General features: G+C 37.9%; 1 protein-coding gene across 1 annotated transcript in view; it reads left to right on the top strand.

Moving 5' to 3' along the window:
* ABRAXAS2 (abraxas 2, BRISC complex subunit) overlaps positions 1-19,580 on the top strand; it is a 28,985-nt gene extending 9,405 nt beyond the window's left edge. Inside the window, exons 4-9 of the mRNA XM_054035199.1 lie at positions 3,374-3,440; positions 6,733-6,923; positions 7,597-7,716; positions 8,756-8,840; positions 11,268-11,382; positions 17,969-19,580. Coding sequence (XP_053891174.1) covers positions 3,374-3,440; positions 6,733-6,923; positions 7,597-7,716; positions 8,756-8,840; positions 11,268-11,382; positions 17,969-18,435 — 1,045 coding nt within the window. The 3' untranslated portion in view covers positions 18,436-19,580. The remainder of the gene's footprint in view (positions 1-3,373; positions 3,441-6,732; positions 6,924-7,596; positions 7,717-8,755; positions 8,841-11,267; positions 11,383-17,968) is intronic.
* Positions 19,581-21,663: the final 2,083 nt, after the last annotated feature.

The following is a 21,663-nucleotide window of genomic DNA, read 5'->3' as shown; positions in this document are numbered from 1 at the left end:
AAAGACGTACTTTAAAAATTGGAAGTCAAAACCTACTCAGCAAACAAAGGAGCATAAACTCTGGCAAATCAAATGTAAAAGTATAAATAGCCAGGCCAAAAAAGAATTTGAAGCGCAACTAGCAAAAGGCACAATAACTAACAGCAAAACTTTAAGTACGTCAGAAGCAGGAAGCTTGCCAAACATTCAGTGGGGCCAGTGAACAATCGAGGTGCTAAAGGAGTATTCAGAGAAGGCTGTTGTGGAGAAGCTAAAAGACTTCGTTGCATCAGTCTCCTCTACAGAGGATGAGAGGGAGATTCCCACGTCTGAGGCATTCTTTTTAGTTGACAGATCTGAGGAACTGTTCCAGATTGAGGTGTTAGAGGAGGTTTTGGAACAAATTGATAAATTAAACAGTAATAAGTCACCAGCAGCAGATGGTGTTCACCCAAGAGAACTCAAATATGAAATTTTAGAACTACTGACTGTAGTATGTTACTTAGTGTTTAAGCCTCTGTACCAGATGACTGACAGATAGCAATATAACGCCAATTTTAAAAAAATGCTCCATAAGAAATCCTGGCAATTACATTATGCCTAACTTCAGTACCAGGCAAATTGGTTGAAACTATAGTAAAGAACAGAATTATCCAACACATAGATGAATATGATATGTTGGGGAAGAGTAAACACCACTTTTGTAAAAGGAAATCATGCCCCACCAATCTATTAGAATTCTTTGAGAGAGTCACAAGCATGTAGACAATGGTGATCCAGTTGATATAGTCTACTTAGATTCAAAGTCTTTGACAAGGTCCCCCAAAGGCTCTTAAGTAAAGTAGGCAGTCATGATGTAAGAGGGAAGGTCCTCTCATGGATCAGTAACTGGTTAAGACAGGCAACAAATGGCAGGAATAAATTGTCAGTTTTCACAGTGGAGGGAGGTAAAGAGTGAGGTCCCCTAAGAATCTGTACTGGAACTAATGCTGTTCAGCATACTCATAAATGATCTGGAAAAAGGGGGTAAACAGTGAGAGGGCAAAGCTTGCAGACAATATAAAATTACTCAAGGTAGTTAAGTCTAAACCTGACTGCGGAGAGTTACAGAGGGATCTCAGAAAACTGGGTGCCCAGGCAACAAAATGGCAGATGAAATTAAATGTTGATAAATGCAAAATAATGCATGTTGGAAAACATAATCCCAACTATACATACAAAATTATGGGTCTAAATTACCAGTTAACACTCAAGAAAATATTCTTAGAGTCATGGGTGGTTCTCTGAAAACATCCACTCAATGTGCAGCGGCAGTCAAAAAACCTAAAATGTTAGGAACTATTAGGAAAGAAGTAGATAAGACAGAAAATATCCTGCCACTATATGAATCCATAGTACACGTACACGTTGAATAGCCAATCTTCAGTTCTGGTTGCCCCATCTCAAGAAAGGTATATTAGAAAATATACCTTTGTTGCATTTCTCTGTACTTTTTTCAATTCTAACAACTTCCATATGAAGGGAGATTAAGAAGACTGGGACTTTTCATTTTAGAAAAGAGCTGGCTAAGGCAGGATATGATAGAGGTCTATAAAATCATGAATGCTGTGGAGAAAGTGAATAGGGGTCACCCAACGAAATTAATAGATAGGAGATTTAAAAGAAACAAAAGGAAGTACTGCCTCACACAGTGCATCGTTAACTTGTGGAACTCGTTGCCAGGGGATGCTGTAAAGGTCAAAAGTATAATTGGATTCAGAAGAGAATTAGATAAGTTTATGGAGGATAGGTTCCTCAATGGTTATTAGCCAGGAAGGTCAGGGACGCTATCCCATTCTCTGGCTGTCCCTAAATTTCTGATGGCCAGAAGCTGGGACTGGACAACAGGATGGCTCACTGAACAAATTGCCTGGTTCTGTTCATTTCCTGGGAAGCATCTGGCACCAGCCACTGTCAGAAGACAGGATACTGAGCTAGAACAACCATTGGTCAGACTCAATATGGCCTCTCTGATGTTCAAAGTGCATATACTACTCATCAGTAGCGGTGCTCAGTATGTGTTGCTCTTCCTTTAACCGTCACGTACAAAAACATTTTTGGCACACTACCAAAGCTTCTTGACTTAAATGTAGTCAGTCATAAGGAAGGTTTCAGCTGACCCACCCTGTGCTCTTGGAAAAGAACAGCTGCGGCCTTGCTGCTATTGAATAGGGTGGGTTTGGTTGCAGTGCATTTCCCAAGTGTTGGGAACTGAGCCAAAAATAAGGGTTCTAAAAAGGCCATTTTCCTGTATCAAAACAGTTTGCAAATGAAGTTGCTCAATTTTTACAATAATTGCTGGGTATCATCATCTTTGTATGTAAGAGTGATGATTCTGTAAATTATAGAAAACAGGGAATGATTCCCTGAACTATAGAAAACAGACTTATGGGGTTAGATGGCACTTTACATGAAAGAAAGCTTAAACATTTTAAAGGTGAACTGAAAGGATTATGCAATTACATTATTCAGGATTCCACATTTGTAATGGAATATTAGTCTTAAAATTCAAAATAAATTGCATCTTAAAACAAAATATTGTTCCACCTTTATTTACCAGCCAAGTACTGAGTACAGGATTTTGTTTTTCCCTGACAAGAGTTGAGATCAGAGACCTCTAAATCACAGTGTTTTTCTGCACTGCTTTAGGAGTTAGTGATATCAGCTCTTGAAAGAGACTAAAGACCTGGCAGGTAAGTGAAGGAGGAATCTATTTTCAAATGTTTACCTCATGTTTTGAAATGTGTAAACCATTTGAATTCATGTTTTGTTATTGACTTAGGCCCCAATCGTGCAAATGGAGCCACGTGGGCACACCCTTACACTTGCATGGATAACTGTGGACTTCAGTGGAACTTCACAGGTATAAGGGTCCACCCATGTAGATCTGATTGCAGGACTGCAGCCTGAAAAAGTGTTTCCATATTTTTTAATTGAAATGTAAAATTGCTGTTCTTTCTCTCCTTCCCATTTAGCAGGTGGAGAACCCAGACATCCAAACATAGGGCTTTTCAAGAGCTAGTCAGAGGAAACTTATGCAATCCAGCTACATACTCCTTGTAGAAGGGGTTGCCAGTGAAATAATTGCCACCTAGCTGTTGGGTGCAACAACACTGAAGATTTTTTTAAACCAGTAGTTAAAACAAGGCATGTTGTTTTTTCACCGTTAGTGGTCTCGGCACCACGTTGCTAAATTGCTGCATTGGATAAATGTAAAGCTGCTGTAGTGATTTAGTATTCTGTGGCTAAATTATGAGATAGTATCTAAAGATTAATTGAAGTACTGTATGTTTACGAAGATGACATGTGAATAGTGTGTAAACTGTACCTACATTTTTTTCCTTTTCGGTTTAAGCTTTTATGACTATGCAGGCAAAGTTAATGAAGAGAGTTTGGACAGAATTCTTAAAGATCGAAGAAAAGTAAGTTTCACTATATTCTTATACAGTTCTGTTTTATTTCTTCCCCCTTGTATTGCATATAGGGCCTACATACAGGAAAAAAGGAAACTGGGGCTCATACAAATGAGCAACTGAACGTACTGCCTAGAACAGGTGCTTTCTTTTCCAAATCTGCCCGTTTATCTTGATTCGCATAATCTTTGGCAATACCAGGATTAAGCTTATCCTGTGCAGAGGCTATCAATCATGCCAATTATTTTGTCAATTTTATGAGTCTGCTAATTTTAAGTAGGGGCAAAAACAGAAGCACCAAATTCACGTTCACATGAAACCTTAGATTTAAGTTCAGGTCCCCAGAAATGAATAACTAGTATTAACCTACTGTCACCAGCCAATGGCTGAGTTAGACTTGCATAATAATGACTGCACTGTGCAATTTAGGCCAACAGAAATGGGAGTTTATGTGAAATGCTCATTTAATCCCAGAGCAGTTACTGTGAAAATGTTCAGATACTCTTGTTTAAAAATAGTTATAGATTTATTACAACGGTCTGACAAACAGTCTTGGAATTCATATATTTCCACCGTCTGAAATATTTTAAAACTGAAACAATATTGCCTCACAAAGTAGCTATTATTAAACTATTGTACCCTTATTCAACTGTACTTTGCTATTAGCACATTCAGTACTACATTAAAAATGTTTTAAGTTTCTACAGTTAACCAATAGAGAGGAGTATTAATCTCTTACCAATGGTTCATTTTCCACACACATTTAAAACTTGCTAGTGCTGTATCTTAACAATTAGCAAATACTTGTTTCAGAAGTTTTTAACCGATATGATATCCTAAAGAGCAGAACTGAGCTTCAAATTGGGGATAAGCAATTCTTAGAGCAAGGATAATCAATTGCCGTATATACTCGTTCATTAGCCCATTCATTTATAAGCCGACCCCTCTCCCTCCCCCCCTCTCCCCCCAAAATGGATAGGTAAAAATAGCAAAAACTGTGTGACCCTTTCATAAGCCGACCCTATATTTCAGGGTTTGGAAAACTTTGGCTCCCGGCCCATCAGGGTAAGCCACTGGCGGGTTGGGACTTGGAGCGTCTGCAGGCCTGGAGCCCTCAGCTCCCTGTGGCCGCAGTTCCTGCAGCTCCCATTGGCTGGAAGGGCGAACCACGGCCACAGGGAGCTGAGGGCTCCAGGCCTGCAGACGCTCCAGGTAAACAAAACAACAATGTATTAGATATTCAATTCAATGATTCCATAGAGTTTAAAATCATCAAATTTTGGTGTAGACCCGTTTATAAGCCGACCTCCACTCTCTGTCACTTTTTTACCAATAATATTCGGCTTATGAACGAGTATATATGGTATTTTTTGTCAAGGTCCAAATTTCTTGGTCACGGTATAGACAAGGTCCAGACTCCAGAGAAATATTTTTCATACTGCAATAACAATAATGATAATAAGTAAACAAAAAGATTTCATGATCAGTTCAAAAGCGTCTGGAGGTCTGGATTTGGCCCTACGGTCAGCCTATTGAGTACCCTTGTCTTAGAGTGTGTCTTCATACAGACTTAACTCTTTTTGAGTTAACTTGGCTTGGTTATTTTGCAGTGTGGGTGCTCTCACCTACTTTTCATAGCTCCAATGTTGTATTAGCACCTGGCAAGTTGTGCAAACTTGAGCTCTAACCTATATCCCCTTACTGTCTAGCCAACGTGAGGCAAGAGTTTTTGTATGTGGACAGGCCTAGAGTTGGGGCAACACTGAAATTATAACTCGAATTAACTCTATAGTGAAGATAAGACCTAAGTTATCTGTTCAAACTAAACACTTATTTCGGTACCAGTTCCTGCCCCACAAATCTACTTTTGGTTCCTTGTAACCATTTATTTCTTGTCAGTTTGCGCCAACAAAAGCAGTTGCCTCAAGCATGTCTTATGTCTAATAATGATCACATGGGTCTTTCCTGTCTCAGATATTTGATTCTATAAGCACCTAACTCCAGCACCGAACAGTATAAATATTGTGTGTGGGAACAAGATGTTCTCGACTGTTGAAAGAATGAGAGAAGTTTCAGTCTTTTAGTTCCCCTTCAGGAGATAAAGCAGAAAACACTTCTTAAAACTGTCTGGCATTTTCTTTTCTTTTCTTTTTTTGTTAAGCCTGTAGTGTACATTTTCAAATCAAGACACCACTTTTCAGTTGAGTTTTATTTTGTTGAGACATAGGTCAATTTCAGACTGTCAGTAAAGACGCATTATCTGCAATCTGAAAATAGATAGACTTGAGGAGGGGAAAAGCTTTTAAGTGTCATGTGACTCAGCACTCCAGATTTAAATTTAATGGATTCTTAATGCCATTAAGTTACCAGGACATCAACTAAAATAAAAATGCAGTTAGTAAATATCCTGGATTCAGCTGATTGCTAGCTGAGCTTCATCAGAATCCACAGCAGTAGCGGTTTTATTGTAAAAAGACTGAGTAAGACTTGCTTACTGTTTTTTTTTATTTAATACAAGTGTCGTGCGTTGACAGTTAATGTATGGAATCTACTTTATTCTTTTTGAATATATGGATGTTTTCTTTATAATACTGTGTACTCATGGCTCTTACTGAACCAGGTTCTGATAACAAGCTAACTTTCTGCATTATTGTCCCTTTATTTCATGTTAACTAGCATGTAAATTAGCAAGTTAAATACATGTTCGTATTTGGTATAATCGGTGAATTACTAGATGGATGTTATCTGCAGAACATACGAGTATGTCACAATTAAATGCTCAAAGGGATAATTTTAGCACTATACACAGCAGATTAATCCCACAGTTCCTGTGAATAAACATAAATTTGCAATTCTGTTCTATGATGCATGTCATTGAAAATGTATCTCATAAGTGCAACACAAGTGAATAGTCTGTTGCAGCAATCCTCAAAATAAAAGAAAAAAATCTGCCAGGTTTGAAAACTGAGCAAGTAGCAACAAAGAGAAGATGCTCTGAGACTTGCCTCTAAAATATAACCTTCCATTATAAGTGTGTTCCTAGATAGCATGAAGAGAATTAATTTATTCTTTCTTGTACAAAAAGGTTTATAACAATAAACCATTTAAACTTTCAAATGTGGCATTAGTGATAGCCTGTGTAAAATGTAAGCAATCTACAATAATTTAGAATTATATAATTGTCAGAATTTCAGTTTCTTAAATACATTAGGCACACTTTGGGCTTTCAACAGATAAAACTATAAATCTTTTCTGTCTCCATTAATACTTTGGTTTTTCTTCTTCTTTACTTTCATTACAGAATGTTATTGGATGGTACAGATTTAGGAGAAACACTCAGCAACAAATGTCATATAGAGAGCACATCATCCATAAACAGCTGACACACATTCTTGGAGTGCCTGACCTTGTCTTCCTTCTCTTCAGCTTCATCTCGACTGCAAATAACTCAACACATGCTTTAGAGTATGTGCTCTTTAGACCAAACCGAAGGTAAACAGTCCATGTTCACATCAGCTACCACAGTGTGGTTGTAATTATACTCTTTATTGAAATTCCTAATAGCAATAAGAACTATTTAAAAAAAAATCTGTATTGAAAGCAATTGTCGACTGGTCAAACTCTGTTTTTTTACATACATACATACATAATAAAATAGGGTAGCATGTTTTTCTCTGGAAGCAATTCATAAATTAAGCTAAGATTCAGTCAGGGCAATGGAAAGTTATTTTTTAGTCCATACATTTTTTAGACTAAAAATAGACCTTGAAACAATTGTTTCTAAAGAGAAATGAGAAGTCAGTATGGCTTTGCTTCTCCAAAATTACTGAGCTGGGAATGTGGCTTCCTTTCTGCACCTACAATAGTCTGGTTAGTCCACAGTCGACGATGTAGGGGGTATGAAAGATAGATCCACCTGCTGGTCAATTTTGGTTTTGCATTAATGTGTTTAAAAACAAAAAGCCATCTTTGAATATGACAAACTGTTTATTCAAAATACAGCTGACCTAGAAATTTATATTAGCTTAAATTTTAATGGAGTTGAGCTCCTCAAGTACTCACCTTGCTTGGAGACAGACCTGTCCACTTTGGGTGGGGGCATACCAAGACTTGCAAAAAATCTTTGGAAGAATAATAGCGGTCTCTTTCTAAACTTTCTCTACAGGTATAATCAAAGGGTGTCGCTTGCAATTCCCAATCTAGGCAATACTAGTCAGCAGGAGTACAAAGTTTCTTCAGTGCCAAATACTTCTCAGAATTATGCCAAAGTTATTAAGGAACATGGGTAAGTGGAGTTCTTTTTTTAAATTAAGAATAATCCAGAAGGCCTACAACAGGGGTCGGCAACCTTTCAGAAGTGGTGTGCTGAGTCTTCATTTATTCACTCTAATTTAAGGTTTTGTGTGTTAGTCATACATTTTAACGTTTTTAGAAGGTCTCTTTCTATAAGTCTATAATATATGACTAAACTATTGTTGTAAGTAAAGTAAATAAGGTTTTTAAAATGTTTAAGAAGCTTCATTTAAAATTAAATTAAAATGCAGAGCCCCCCGGACCGATGACCAGGGCAGCATGAGTGCCACTGAAAATCAGCTCGCGTGCCACCTTCGGCATGTGTGCCATAGGTTGCCTACCCCGGTCTACAATTTTTGCCTCCTAAATAGTAATATGAATATGGATTTCAGCAAGAAACAGAACTAAGTATTGAAGCTGTTTAATAATCTGCTTCCATTTTATGCATTCACCATTTTCTAAACAGCAAAAAATATTTTTTAAATGAACCGATCTGAATTCTATAGGTTTACAACAACATCAAAGTTAGACTAATTGTAGCCTAATCCTGCAATCCCTCCCTGTGCAGAATTCCCACTGATTTCAGTGGATGTTCTTTATGTAGGGTGGATTTACAGGCTTTGACTCATGGTTTGAGAATGTTTATTTTCATAGTTATTTAAATAAAATGCACAGACACTGCAAAATAACATTTAAAAATGGTTTGAGTATCTAACAAAGACATTTTTCCAGTTACGGCATGGAAGCTTGGAGAGAGGTGGGTTTTTTTTTTTTTTTTTTTTTTTTTAGAGTCTAATCTTGTTAGCGTCAGACTCGACAAGTTTTGCCTTTTGTTCCAGAAAGAGCCTCTGCAGCTAATATGTTGTTGCCTGGATACTGGTTCCTTGGGATAGAAACGATTTAGCAATATATGAGGTTTAATTCATTGTGTAAATATAAAAATCAAATCTTAAAGTGATTTGGAGAAAAACAGCTCAGAGAGACAGAGAAAGTTGTGATATCTTTTCTAATTTCTGCATATTTTTTTTTAGTACTGATTTTTTTGATAAAGATGGAGTGATGAAGGACATCAGGGCTATATATCAGGTTTATAATGCACTTCAGGAAAAAGTACAGGTAACTAATTTTATTTAATATTGGTTAACGTTCATGTGGCTCCTCTTTTCTGAGCTCTGGTAGCCCAGAGTTATAAGGAAACCCAGCTTTATTTTGAATTTAAAATGGTTTAAGGAAATATGAGAAATGACTTGTATTTCTTTACTAGTTAAACATTCATGCTTCTCTTATACCTTTTCCCACATGACCTGCATTTAACAGATACTTCTACAAAATTAGAAGTAAAAGTACTCAGTATGAGCATTATTGATCCTGGCTCTTTGTTGCCACCTTTTTTTTTTTCACGTGAGAGTAATTATAATGTTAAGTAACATTTGAGAGAAACTTCTATTTTGTTTAAGTGCCCAGGTCTTGCAAATGGATCCGTGTGGGTGAATTCTTCCCCATCCCCCACAAAGTAGAGCCCGATTGAAGTCAGTAGGACACCACAGCAGTGCAAGGGCCTGCCCACATGGATCTGATTGCAACATTGGGGTTTCACTCTGTACTAGATACTATGGGGAACTCTGCATTTAATAAAACTGACAGATATTTTGCAGGGAACATACAGTGCTTTGGATACAATGCTTGGGTCAGTTTAAAAAAAACCCTACTCTTACTGTAATCGTATCTGTGACATCTGAAAATGGCTCTCTGCTGGGCTTCAGAAATCAACTAAGGACTAGATTTACAACTTGTCCCGAGTAGATGATGGCATATTTCTGTGCTGCCTCAGGATCAGACACGTTTGGGAATTGTGACCTTAGGCTCCCCCTTTATATACACCCTGGAGTAATGTGCTACTCATATAGACTGGTAGCAGGTCATATCCCCCTCTCTACCAGCTCAGCTTTGCTGGCTGGCATGCAAAACGGGGAATGAGGCAGAGTCAAGGCTCTAGCCATCTCTGACCCTGCCCTGTGGAAGCTGCTTTCCTTTAGTGCCCCCACTGTGACCTGTTATGTAAGTAGTTCACAGTGGGCAAGTCACAATTTGGCCTTGCATGTTTGGAGGGTGGCTGGATGTGCTTTTATTTTTCTCACACGTGTGCGCACACTAACATCAGAGCGACCTTCCCTCTGAGCTAACCTGTGGACAAATGCTGTTTTCTCTGGACCTCGTCAGCTCTGCTCTCAGCGCTGCCCTGAGCATGGCACTCAGAGTAAAGAGAGATTCTTTCCCAGGAGTTTCAGTGCTGCCTTCAAGCTCCATATTTGAAATAGATGAACAGCTATTCACAAATGTGTTAATAAATGGGTTCATGGGACAGCCTTGTATAGTACCTCCTGCTTACCAGCATTAAGTAGAGTTAGATGTATGCTTCTGCACTAATAACTGGTGAGTTTAGCTAACAGGGTGTTTGGGAGAAATACGGAAAAATACTAACTTCCCTGGGGAGCTGCTTTATTGCTCCTAGAATTGTGACCCTGCTGTCTTTTGGTGTCTAAATGGCACTGTTAATTCTGCTTGTGCACACATACCTCTTCGTTCTTTTATCCTATGTCAAGTGTTAAACGTTCCTTTTGTTGGTTAACTTTGAAACACGTGTTTCGCAAAGAATGTTGCAAACTAGAAACACCAAAAATGTGTTTAATAGAGCAAGAACAGATCTGTGTTTTCATTTATTCACTGCACCTTTTAATGTTCACTATCAAAAATTTATAGCTAGAGGAAGAATGTAGAATCTGTCTGTGCAACAGGTATAACAGCCAGGAGATCAGGACACAACACATTTATCTCCTGACTCCTAGTCACCCAGCTACAACACAGTTGAAAGTGTAGCATAGATGTTACATTAACACATCACTATCAAGATCTTAAAGTCTGAACAGTTCAAGGATCTTTACTATATTTAACAGTCATGGTAATCTCACATGGCTGTTGCTAGTACAGTTTCAGTCAGTGTGGATGAGGCCTTATTTTTGATACTGAGTGCAGAAAAGGTTAGCAGACTATCTGAATCACTTGTAACAGATGATAAAATAGAGTGGTAACTTCTTTCCGTTAGGAGCTTCCTCCTATTATAATAATAATAATTAATAATACCTAGCTCTTGTATAACTCTTTCATCAGTAGATCTCAAAGAGCTTCCCAATCTTTAGTGTATCTTCACCACATCTCTGTGAGGTAGGGAAGTACTATCATCCCCATTTTACAGATGTGGAACAGAGGCACAGAGAGGCTATGTGAATTGCCCAGGGTCACACAAGAAGTAGTGGTAAACTATTTGGAAGTTCTTTCCATCTTGCAACAACTGAGCATAGGCCATGATCAGTAGGTGAAAATCAGTTTTCAACATCTCATTCCATGGTCTGGTTCAGTATCCGTGCATCCTCTTGGTTTTGTAGTGTTTCTAGTCTGGCAGTATTCTCTGGCCTAGTTGTGTAACTGTGTAATGGATTTTTGGAGAATCTGAGTATGACTTATCTTATTGTGTTTTTCTCCCAGGCAGTGTGTATAGATGTAGAAAAGAGTGAACGAGTTGTTGAATCTTTCCAAGCTGATGTAAACAAACTAAAAGGGCAAATAACACAAAGAAAAAACGAAAAGGAGCAAAAACTAAGTAAGTTCCCTTACACTTATGTTTCACAACCAGGATCTGTAAGGACAAAACATTTAGTAGAAACATGGACTTAAGAAAAACAAGAATGATCTGCCTGTTTTTCTTATTGCAACAAAGATATGGGGCACAGCTATTGTCAACCTAATAGCTATTCTTGCAAACTTATGTTTACGATGCCTGTGATAGATTTCGATTGAAATAATTCCTAGTTTGTGAAAATACTTGCAACACACATCGCAACATTCTCTATGCCAGAAAAAATATATAATTAGCAAAATCTTAGAAAGTTGTATATGTGAACTGGCAAAATTGAGAATTTGAAACTGAATTGTGGAGAGGGCTAAGTGACCCGTGTTAATATTTTTCTCCTGTGGATACCTGGCTCAATTCTTGCTCAGGTTCCATTATTTAAGTTATCTTAGCCTAAAAAAGGTGTGATGTGGGATAGGTTAATGCATATTATTAACCTGGAATAATGCAGGCTATCAGGCCTTTGGACTGTAGAACATTTATTTGCATTATCTTACCTAGAGCATGGTGACTATGGGAGAGTGCAGCATATACATCGATGATTTTAACAAAGGATTAAAATGCATGCAGGGTTTCATATTAACTAACTTGTGTTTTTTTTTCTTTGGAAAGTTTATAAAGAGAACTCATTCTGAGAGAGAGATTGATTTCTGTGATAAAGAATTTGGTGGGGAATTGCTTCTCCTTTAGGTGAATGACCTATGCTAGTATCACTATTGCTGGGATGAAGCATGGAGGGCCAGATGCCTACATCTGGCTGAACTCTGCTGAGTGTGGGACTCCAACGTGTGGGAGGGGGAAGGTGGCTGTCATTCACTTCTCAGCTTCTGTGTTGCTGGGATTGAACCTGAACCAGCACTTGACATAGAGTGGCCCGATGGGTGCTCTTGACTATGCCAGCTAATGGTCACTTGGGGATGGAGTCAGAGCTCTAGCCAGCCAGAGCTGTCTGGAGTTCAGCATGCTTCAGTCACACCCCTCCAACCCTCAGCCTGCCCAAGAATATCCCCCTACACCTTAGGGTCAGGTTAATATATCAGGCTATGCCAACTTTATACCATCTCTGGGTTTCCCTTAGGCCAAGGATATCCACAGCTTCCCTCTTAGGGTCACATTCCACAGCAGAGAGGGCAGAGCTGGAAGCCAGTACTTGGCCCACAATTTATACAAGCGGACACACAGTACATCACCTGTGGTGGCAGCTGGCAATTAATGAAAGACGGTTGAAAAGCCAGATGTCCTTTGATTCTCCAGGGTTAATGTTCTTGTGGTTGGTGAGATCTGCACTATATTTAATATCCTTATGTTCAAATTTTCATTAAAAGCACCTAATAGGAAACCAAGCACCCACTGGAGGAGAGAGTTTTTTTTTTTTTTTTTTTTCTCAGCTGGGTGTTGTCCATGCACAGTGGGGCATCTTATCTCTGTTTGGTGTTTGACTACAAGGGTCTTGAAAAAATTAATTATTTCCTGTGTATGAGGGAGGAGCTTTTTTTTGTTTTTTTGAAGTCTGAGTGAGTATGTGGAGAGAGTGGGAAAAATGATGGTAGCCATTTGAAAAGATATCTGTAGTACTGAAAAGGCAGGGAAGTTGTGTGTGTGTGAGGGGTTTTCTGGTAGTGCTGGAAGTGAAACAGAAAATAAGGGGGGAGGATATTAAGGGATACAGAGGGAAAAAGAAAAGAGGAAACAGACCTTGGAAATAACACAGGAACAGATAGTGATTTCTTATAGGAAAAGAGAAGTGAAGTGAAGTGAAACCAGGAAGGGAAACGACAAACTATTTGAGAGAGACCTTTTTTAAAAGGTAGTAAATAGTAAGTTGAATGATTTATTACATTTCATTACAGTACTCAACTGCATATCACTCCAAACTGCAGGGGATGTAATAGCATGGGAATTGCAGGGAAATTTCCTCCTGAGCTAGTAGGCTTAGTCTCAGACTAGTAGATATCAGTACATTATTGAAGGCCTGGTTTTTGTGATGGGAAGCTGATACAGCAACATTAGTTAAGTGAAGCACCCTGGAAGAATTGCCTGAGGTGAAGAGAATAACTAATTGATGGGATAATTAGCAGAACAGCTCTAGTGCTGCTGTAGTAATTGTCTAGTAGATCTCTGGCCCATACATCAGTGAGATTGCAAGTTTTATTTCATATACATCTCTACCCCGATATAACGCTGTCATCGGGAGCCAAAAAATCTTACCGCGTTATAGGTGAAACCGTGTTACATTGAACTTGCTTTGATCTGCCAGACCGCACAGCCCTCGCCCTCTTCTCCTCCCCCCCCCCCCCCCCCCGAAGCGCTGCTTTACCGTGTTATATCCGAATTTGTGTTATATCGGGTCGCGTTATATCGGGGTAGAGGTGTACTAGCATTTAATCCATTAGACTGGGGTATCTTCATTTAATCTTTTAACATGTCAGCCTACCACATATCTGCTAAATTTTATTTATGGATCAGCATCAGTTGTCTGTTTGCTGTTGGATTGAACTGGATCTGAATGAATAACTGGAATAATTACAATTAGGGTTGTCAAGTGATTAAAAAATAATCGTGATTAATGGCATTGTGAAACAAAAATAAAATACTATTTATATAAATATTTTTGGATGTTTTCCACCTTTTCAAATATATTCATTTAAATTACAACACAGAATACAAAGTGTGCAGTGCTCACTTTATTTTTTATTATAAATATTTGCACTGTAAAAAGTATTTTTCAATTCACTTATTACAAGTACTGTAGTGCGATCTCTTTATCATGAAAGTTGAACTTACAAATTTAGAATTATGTACAAAAAATAACTGCACTCAAAAACAAAACAACGTAAAACTTTAGAGCCTGCAAGTCCACTCAGTACTACTACTTGTTCAACCAATCGCTCAGACAAATAAGTTTGTTTAAATTGCAGGAAATAATGCTGCCTGCTTCTTGTTTACAGTATCACCTGAAAGTAAGAACAGGCATTTGCATGGCACTGTTGTAGCCGGTGTTGGAAGATATTTACATTCCAGATGCGCTAAAGATTCATATGTCCCTTCATGCTTCAACCACCATTCCAGAGGACGTGCGTCCATGCTGATGATGGGTTCTGCTCGATAACGATCCAAAGCAGTGCAGACCAACGCATGTTCATTTTCATCATCTGAGTCAGATGCCACCTGCAGAAGATTTATTTTCTTTTTTGGTGGTTTGGGTTCTATAGTTTCCGCATTGGAGTGTTGCTCTTTTAAGACTTCTGAAAGCATGCTCCACACCCCATTCTAATCAGATTTTGGAAGACATTTCAGATTGTTAGACCTTGGGTCAAGTGCTGTAGCTGTCTTTAGAAATCTCACATTGGTACCTTCTTTGCATTTTGCCAAATCTGCAATGAAAGTGTTCTTGAAACGAACAACATGCTGGATCATCATCTGAGACTGCTATAACATGAAATATATGGCAGAATGCAGATAAAACACCGAGCAGGAAACATACCATTCTCCCCCAAGGAGTTCAGTCACAAATTTAATTAATGCATGATTTTTTTAACGAGCGTTATCAGCGTGGAAACATGTCCTCTGGAATGGTGGCCAAAGCATGAAGGGGCATACGAATGTTTAGCAATCTGGCAGATAAATACCTTGCAATGACGGCTACAAAAGTCCCATGCGAACGCCTGTTCTCACTTTCAGGTAACGTGAATAAGAAGCGGGCAGCATTATCTCTTGTTTCTCTTAGTGATTGGCTGAACAAGAAGTAGGACTGAGTAGACTTGTAGGCTCTAAAGTTTTACATTGTTTTGGTTTTTTGAGTGCAGTTATGTAACACAAAAATCTACATTTGTAAGTTGCATTTTCATGATAAAAAGACTTCACTATGGTACTTGTATGAGGTGAATTGAAAAATATTTTTTTGTTTATCATTTTTACTGTGCAAATATTTGTAATAAAAATATAAAGTGAGCACTGTACACTTTGTATTCTGTGTTGTAATTGAAATCAATATATTTGAAAATGTAGAAAAACATCCAAAATATTTAATAAATTTCAATTGGTATTCTGTTTAACAGTGTGATTAAAACTGCGATTAATTGACAACCCTAATTATGATATCATTTTTTTGCATGTTAAACTAGAATCCAGCAAACCCAGTCCTACATTAAGGAGTAATCACTGGTGAATATAGACAGTTACATAGTGCCTTTCTCAAATATCACTGAAGTTTCCTACTTGATCGTGTTAGTTCTGTAATTGAAATGTTAGTTTGAGTACTGAAATACTGCCATCTGGTATTATGTTGGAGCTGGACTCATTCATCCTTTGATTTATTTCAGACAGTGCATAAGTAGAACAGGACAATCTTAACTCTATTTTGGTTTGTGATTTAAGATCCGATGTATCAAAACATACTTTTTGTTTACACTGCTTCTCAAAACATACCATTCTTTGTATTCATTTGCTGGGGTATGATTTAGCTTACTATGATAGAAATATGTCCTCCACATCAAAAATCCATCTTTTCATTAGAGTTCTATGCCATTTTGACATTTCGCAATTTTCATGGCATGTGTTAAGGGCTACCAGAAAAAAAATCCAAGAGCAACAAAACTGCTTAATTTGCAATTATTTTCTGCTGCTTCACAATTGTCTTGCTCAGTCACATCCATTGTTTGAACATGTTTGGGCTGGTGTCAAACTGTTCCTCTTCCCTAGAAGCTGAATAGGGCTTCAGGAAACCTTTGCTTAGCAGGAGGCGGGTATGGTAAAGTGCTCCATCATTTGAGGAAACAGTGCTGATCTAATTCACTTTGGCAGACATAAGGCAGTGGAGATGAGGGAGAGAAGTATGAAATGAAGGGAGGAAGTATAAACAAGGTGTTAAGGAGAACATTTGAGTGCAAAGTGGAATATGGGGCAATTGTGTATTTGGGGTAATATAAAACAAAGCATCTGAACTCCTGTTGTACTTTTCACCAGTGTTCCAGAAAGGTCAGAAAGCTGCTCTGGAGAGAGGTTTCACTCTGGAACACATGGTTATATAATTCTTTAATTTTTCTCAAGCATTCCTGTGAAGGGGCCACTGCCTCTTTCCATCCATTTAATGGAACAATTTACAAAAATAACCCTGCCATTACTGCCAGCAAGAGTATCCTTTATCAGCTTTATATTCAGTGGTTTGATGTGTGATTGGGATTAAGGAATTGTTTTGTTTAGTGAGTATTCCAAGCTTTGTAGTGGGCCTCTCTGCTACTCAGATTGAGAGACCTTTCCTCCAATCAGCACGGCAGTGCACATGGTACCCACTACTGCTTGGGCATTTGGGCAGCAATAGTTTGATCTCCCAACCCACTTTCTGAAGGGTGCCTTCTTCCTTCCTTCAACCCGGAGGATTGATGCTGGCTCTTACCTATTCACTGACCACCTGTAATACACAGCCATTGTGAATCATTACTGCTTCCAGCTTGACCAGGGATAATGCAGCTCAGGTGACCACTGCTGCATAAACCAGCAAGAAGGTGAAAGTGGATAGCAAGAGTGGCCAGAGCTGAACCCAGTCTGTGTGGCAACAGATTCTGGGCACTAAGAACAGAACAGCATTAGCCGTGGACTGCCAGTGGGCTGCAGGCATCAGTTCCTGAGAGCCTGTTTCTGAGCAGACAAGAATTGCTTGAGATAGGGTGAGACAGGAAAGTATATACACAGCTTCTGCATACATGAAATCATTAGATTAAATGTTGTAGCTGGTTTTATCTTCTCATTTTCCTCTTTGGCATTGGAGGGTTGATCATGTATCAGTCATGCTCCCTGTGCAGGGAGGAAAAGGAGCTATTGCTATGTACGTTTCTGCAATTCAGGTCCCCATAGTAGTGCTGTTTGTTGGAAAGCTTGTCATACTCAGAAATTATTGTTAAGTAGGTGTCAATTCTATTTCTGCTGCAGAGAAGTCAGTTGAGACTTGTACCTTCTAAAACATTAAAATCTATCGTTTTTATAAGTGCAATAAGATGTTCAAGGGAGTGATTGATGTTTTATGTTGCATGCACTTCTCAGCTGCTGAAAAACCTTTCATCTTTCTATCTCACCACTTCCTGTACTGTACGTCAAAGATGGAACCCTATTGTGTCTTAATTTACCAAACCCATGTGCTTGAACTTGTCCTTTTTCCTATGTGAGTAACATCTTGTCTATTTAAATGATTCCATATAAATCAACTTTGGTGCTTTTGGCTTCACCTCAGTTGTTCATAAAACACCACTTTAATCTGAAAAAAGACAAGCTATATGAAACATAGTAGTAGTAGGAATCTAATTCCCAGAGGCTTGAGAGTTAAGTTTACACAGTATAGCAACTTTTCAATCCATAAAATGGTTTGTTTAAATAAAGTCACTGAGAACAGAACACTTTTTTTCGCCAGTTTTATGCAGTTTTCCACAAGAAACAAGACAGATGCTTTCTAATGTGTTCACTGTACTTGAATTTTCCATAAACACTGACCAACATAAACATAAAACTAGATCACTTTTCAGTGTAATTTAGGACATGTTTATTTTCCTTTTGTCTTTCATAGGACTGCAGCAAGCCATCTTAACCAGGCAAATGTCAACTGATAATTTGGAATCTATGTTTCCTCCACGAATGTCGTACCCTGGATTTGCTGTGGAAGGTTGCACACTTGAAAACTCAGATGCCTCTGATCCCCCTCCTCCTTATTCTGATTTCAGTGTGAGCAATCAAGAAAGTACTTTGGGGCATAGTCTCTCCGAAAGCAATGTTTTCATGCCTCGACCTCAAGCAGTGGGCTCTTCCAATTACGTTTCCACAAATGCAGGATTGAAGTATTCTGGCAATGGCGCATCCATGCCTTCCTCCCAAAGAGCAGTTGGTGACATTGTTGATGAATCAGAAGACAGTGATTATGAGAACTTGCTTGAACCTACAGAGTCATCTGACAGTGAATACTCACAGACAAGGGATTCACGATCCCTGACTCATCCTGATGGGGATTCCAGGAACACACAAACCTCCCAGATATAATAGAACAAAAACTCAACATGGCACTCTTTTTCATAATTGTTACAGAAAAATTTTGGGGATTTAACCTGGAGAAAATAAACTACAAAGAGGATTACTGTGCACAGAAAATGTAGAAGACTTGCACTAGATGGCTTATTCACCTTGTGATGCATTTTGCAAGTTTTATAATGGAATCATTAGGATAATCAAGTTGTGTTAATGTTGATGAGGTTCATGGATGTACTGGTAAATTTAGGCAAATGAAATTTCTAGAAACCTTGTAGCTTGTGTTGCCATATTTTCTTTAAGACAATAAATTGGGATTTAGTGACTAAGCACAGTTAGTCTACAAATAACAATGTTCTCTAAAATCAAAACTTACCTCTTGCACTATCATGCCTTGAATTTTAGTTTTTGAAAGGGAAACAATTTATCAGTAGCCTTCAAAGCAACTTTCTATGGTGAGCCAAATTGATCTTTACCAGAAATGAAATTTTGATAATTCCAAGAAGTCTGATTGGAACAAATGTGGTCTACCTTCTTCTGTGTACATGCTCTTTTAATAGAGAAGGGGTTTGTTTCAATTTTTTGTACTAGCCTAATGTATATCATTTCAAATGACTGTTGCCTTTTTTCTGTAGGAAAAACTTACTGGTAAATCATCCAAATGAATGTCATAAGCATACTTTGGTTTTGGTGGGTTTACAATGGCTCTATGCCACGCTAGCCTCATTTACAGTCTCATTTTTGTACTAAAAATATGAAGTGCACCTAGTAAATTACAAACAGTAGTTAATTCACAATTGGGCTTTAGAATCTACAAATTCCAAATGTTATAAACTATTTGCAATTTCTTTGCAATCTGTGCATTGAATTTATACTTCTGTACAGTTTATTTTATGTAAGAAATCGGGGATTGCGTTGGGGAAGGTTGTTTAGAGATTCACCTGGGTTTATTAACTCTTTCACCACTGGGTGAAGTACACAAACATTTATTTTAATTTGACTCGCAGCTCTTGTCAGAAATTTGCCATTTTGGAAACATGAAATGTGGTATATTTAGAGAATTTATGTTTGGATGCACTTATATTTTTATTTAATTACTGCTTGTATTCTAATTTTGCCCAAAAGATGTGAAATTGTGCTATTAAAAAGTCTGTGTACTATTGGGCTTTATCCCTTACTTGTAAATGACAAAACCTGCAGTTTATGGTGATAGCACATGCATTTAATGCTTTAAAGTATGAATAACCCTCCTTTTGATTGGTTAATATCCCAAACAAAACAGTTGCTTAAATGTTTAAATATTTCAGATTTATAAAAGGCTAAAGTCTCATTATATAATATATATGTTGGGCAAAAATCTGTTCATTAGCCTCTCTTTACCTGTACTAAATTAACCAAAATGGGTTTGGAAAAATGAAATGTTAAAATTGGCACTCTTCTATTGGGTATTTCAACCTTTAAACATCTAGTGGTCTATCTGTTTTAACTGTTTTACATTATTCTCATTAGCCTTAACTTGATGCATTTTGTTTTCAAGTGTTGCAGTCCATTTTAACAACAGATTTGTTCCAGTTTTATTAATGCTGGTTATCTTCAAGCAGTTGTAGTGCTGGTGTGCTAAACAAGTGCTGTTGCCATCTCATCAGTTCTGGTTTTCACATAAAAGAAAGGGTTTTTTAATTATTATTTTTATGCTGCACAGAAACCTGCAATGTACATCAGACAAAGCAGTTAAATGTGATAATAAACTCTTATTTAATCCTGTAAATATATTTTTAATATCTGTCAGCTAGATTCCATTTCAGTGAAGTCATGCATCTGCATGTGAAAATGCAATTTAGAGTTGAGATACTTGTTTATTTAAAAAGATCAACAACTTTGCCTATTGTGGAGGTAAAAGGTGGAATTCGCTAGAGGAAGAGACTATAACAACGAGATTATGGTTTGTATGCCATTCTTGTATACACGCCATCCAGGCGTTACAAAATTTTGTAGTCTTTTTCTTACAACAGAATTACAACAACTTGGGTAATAATTTTCATTTCACCCTATCGCACATCTGAATGTAGAGTGCATAATGAGCCCTCCAACTCTTCGCACTTCTGTGTGGATATTTTCAGCTACTGTAATCTCTCAAACAAGCATAAAGGATCAATATTGTAAAATAGAGTAAATATTTTGCTACAGAAAGACACCAGAAAGTGTCATCTTTGCAGGTGTGTCATGCTCCTATTGACAATAGGATTGGATGATGACCATAATGCAGTAGTCAGAAGAGATAGTAATACATAAAGGAGATCAGTGCTTCATGTATGGGGTTTAAGCATAAGGTTTCCAAGCCTCAACCATGCAGACTTCCTTTTTGAGCATAAAAAACCCAACTATCCTCAGAAATTGTAATTTGCTAGCAGGCAATAAAAATCAACAAGAGTGGATCCCTGCACCTATTGGGTTTAAATCAAGTTACTACGTAACTAGTATTTGCGGCATATTAACAAAGCTGTATTCACGAAATCTAGGGTAATTATTGTATTTTTCAAATTTTGGCTTGAGAACAGCTTTTTCTAAATGTTCATCATGAAAGACTATAGAAATCTATGAATATTGGAAATGGTGGTAATTAGAACTTCCACCTGGACAGATAAAAGAAACCATTAAGTGAATATAGTGCTTATGGAGAGACTTGATTGATGACATGGTAATAGGAAGTCCTATGTTTGCCCACAGAACAATACTTCATGGGCAGCCACAATATGAGCATCTTCATCTAGCTTCCTGGAGTGTTGATTCTGAAGCTTAATTATTCAGTTCTTAATTTTTTTGTCAACCCCTCCAACCACTTAGTTCTCAGATGCACTTGCTCCGTAAGAATGTCTATATGTTGCTTGTCCTGATACTTTTTAAAAGACAGTTTAACAGGATATTGTTACTTTATCTGCTTTTGCTGTGTATGTGTCAATCTGAAATGGCGGGGTGGGGGTGGGGGGGACTGTCTCCTGCTGATTATTTTTTTTTTTCCCCACTCCGTCTATGCTAAAAGCGCACGCACACACACGCGCGCACACACACGCACGCACACAACAACCACCATCGGCTCAGCAAACTTAAATTTATTTTTTTCTTACATCATTGGTTTTAGAAGCAGATTACTTGGATGTTTATGAGCTAGTAATTATAAGTACCGAGCACTAAATCACTGTTTTTCTTTGTTTTAATTATGTGCAGATGAGCTTCAATGCAAAG

Source organism: Malaclemys terrapin, chromosome 7, assembly GCF_027887155.1.
Source record: "Malaclemys terrapin pileata isolate rMalTer1 chromosome 7, rMalTer1.hap1, whole genome shotgun sequence".
Lineage (NCBI taxonomy): Eukaryota > Metazoa > Chordata > Testudines > Emydidae > Malaclemys > Malaclemys terrapin.
The sequence above is the reverse complement of the archived record's forward strand: the minus strand, read 5'-3'. Positions and strand labels throughout refer to the sequence as shown.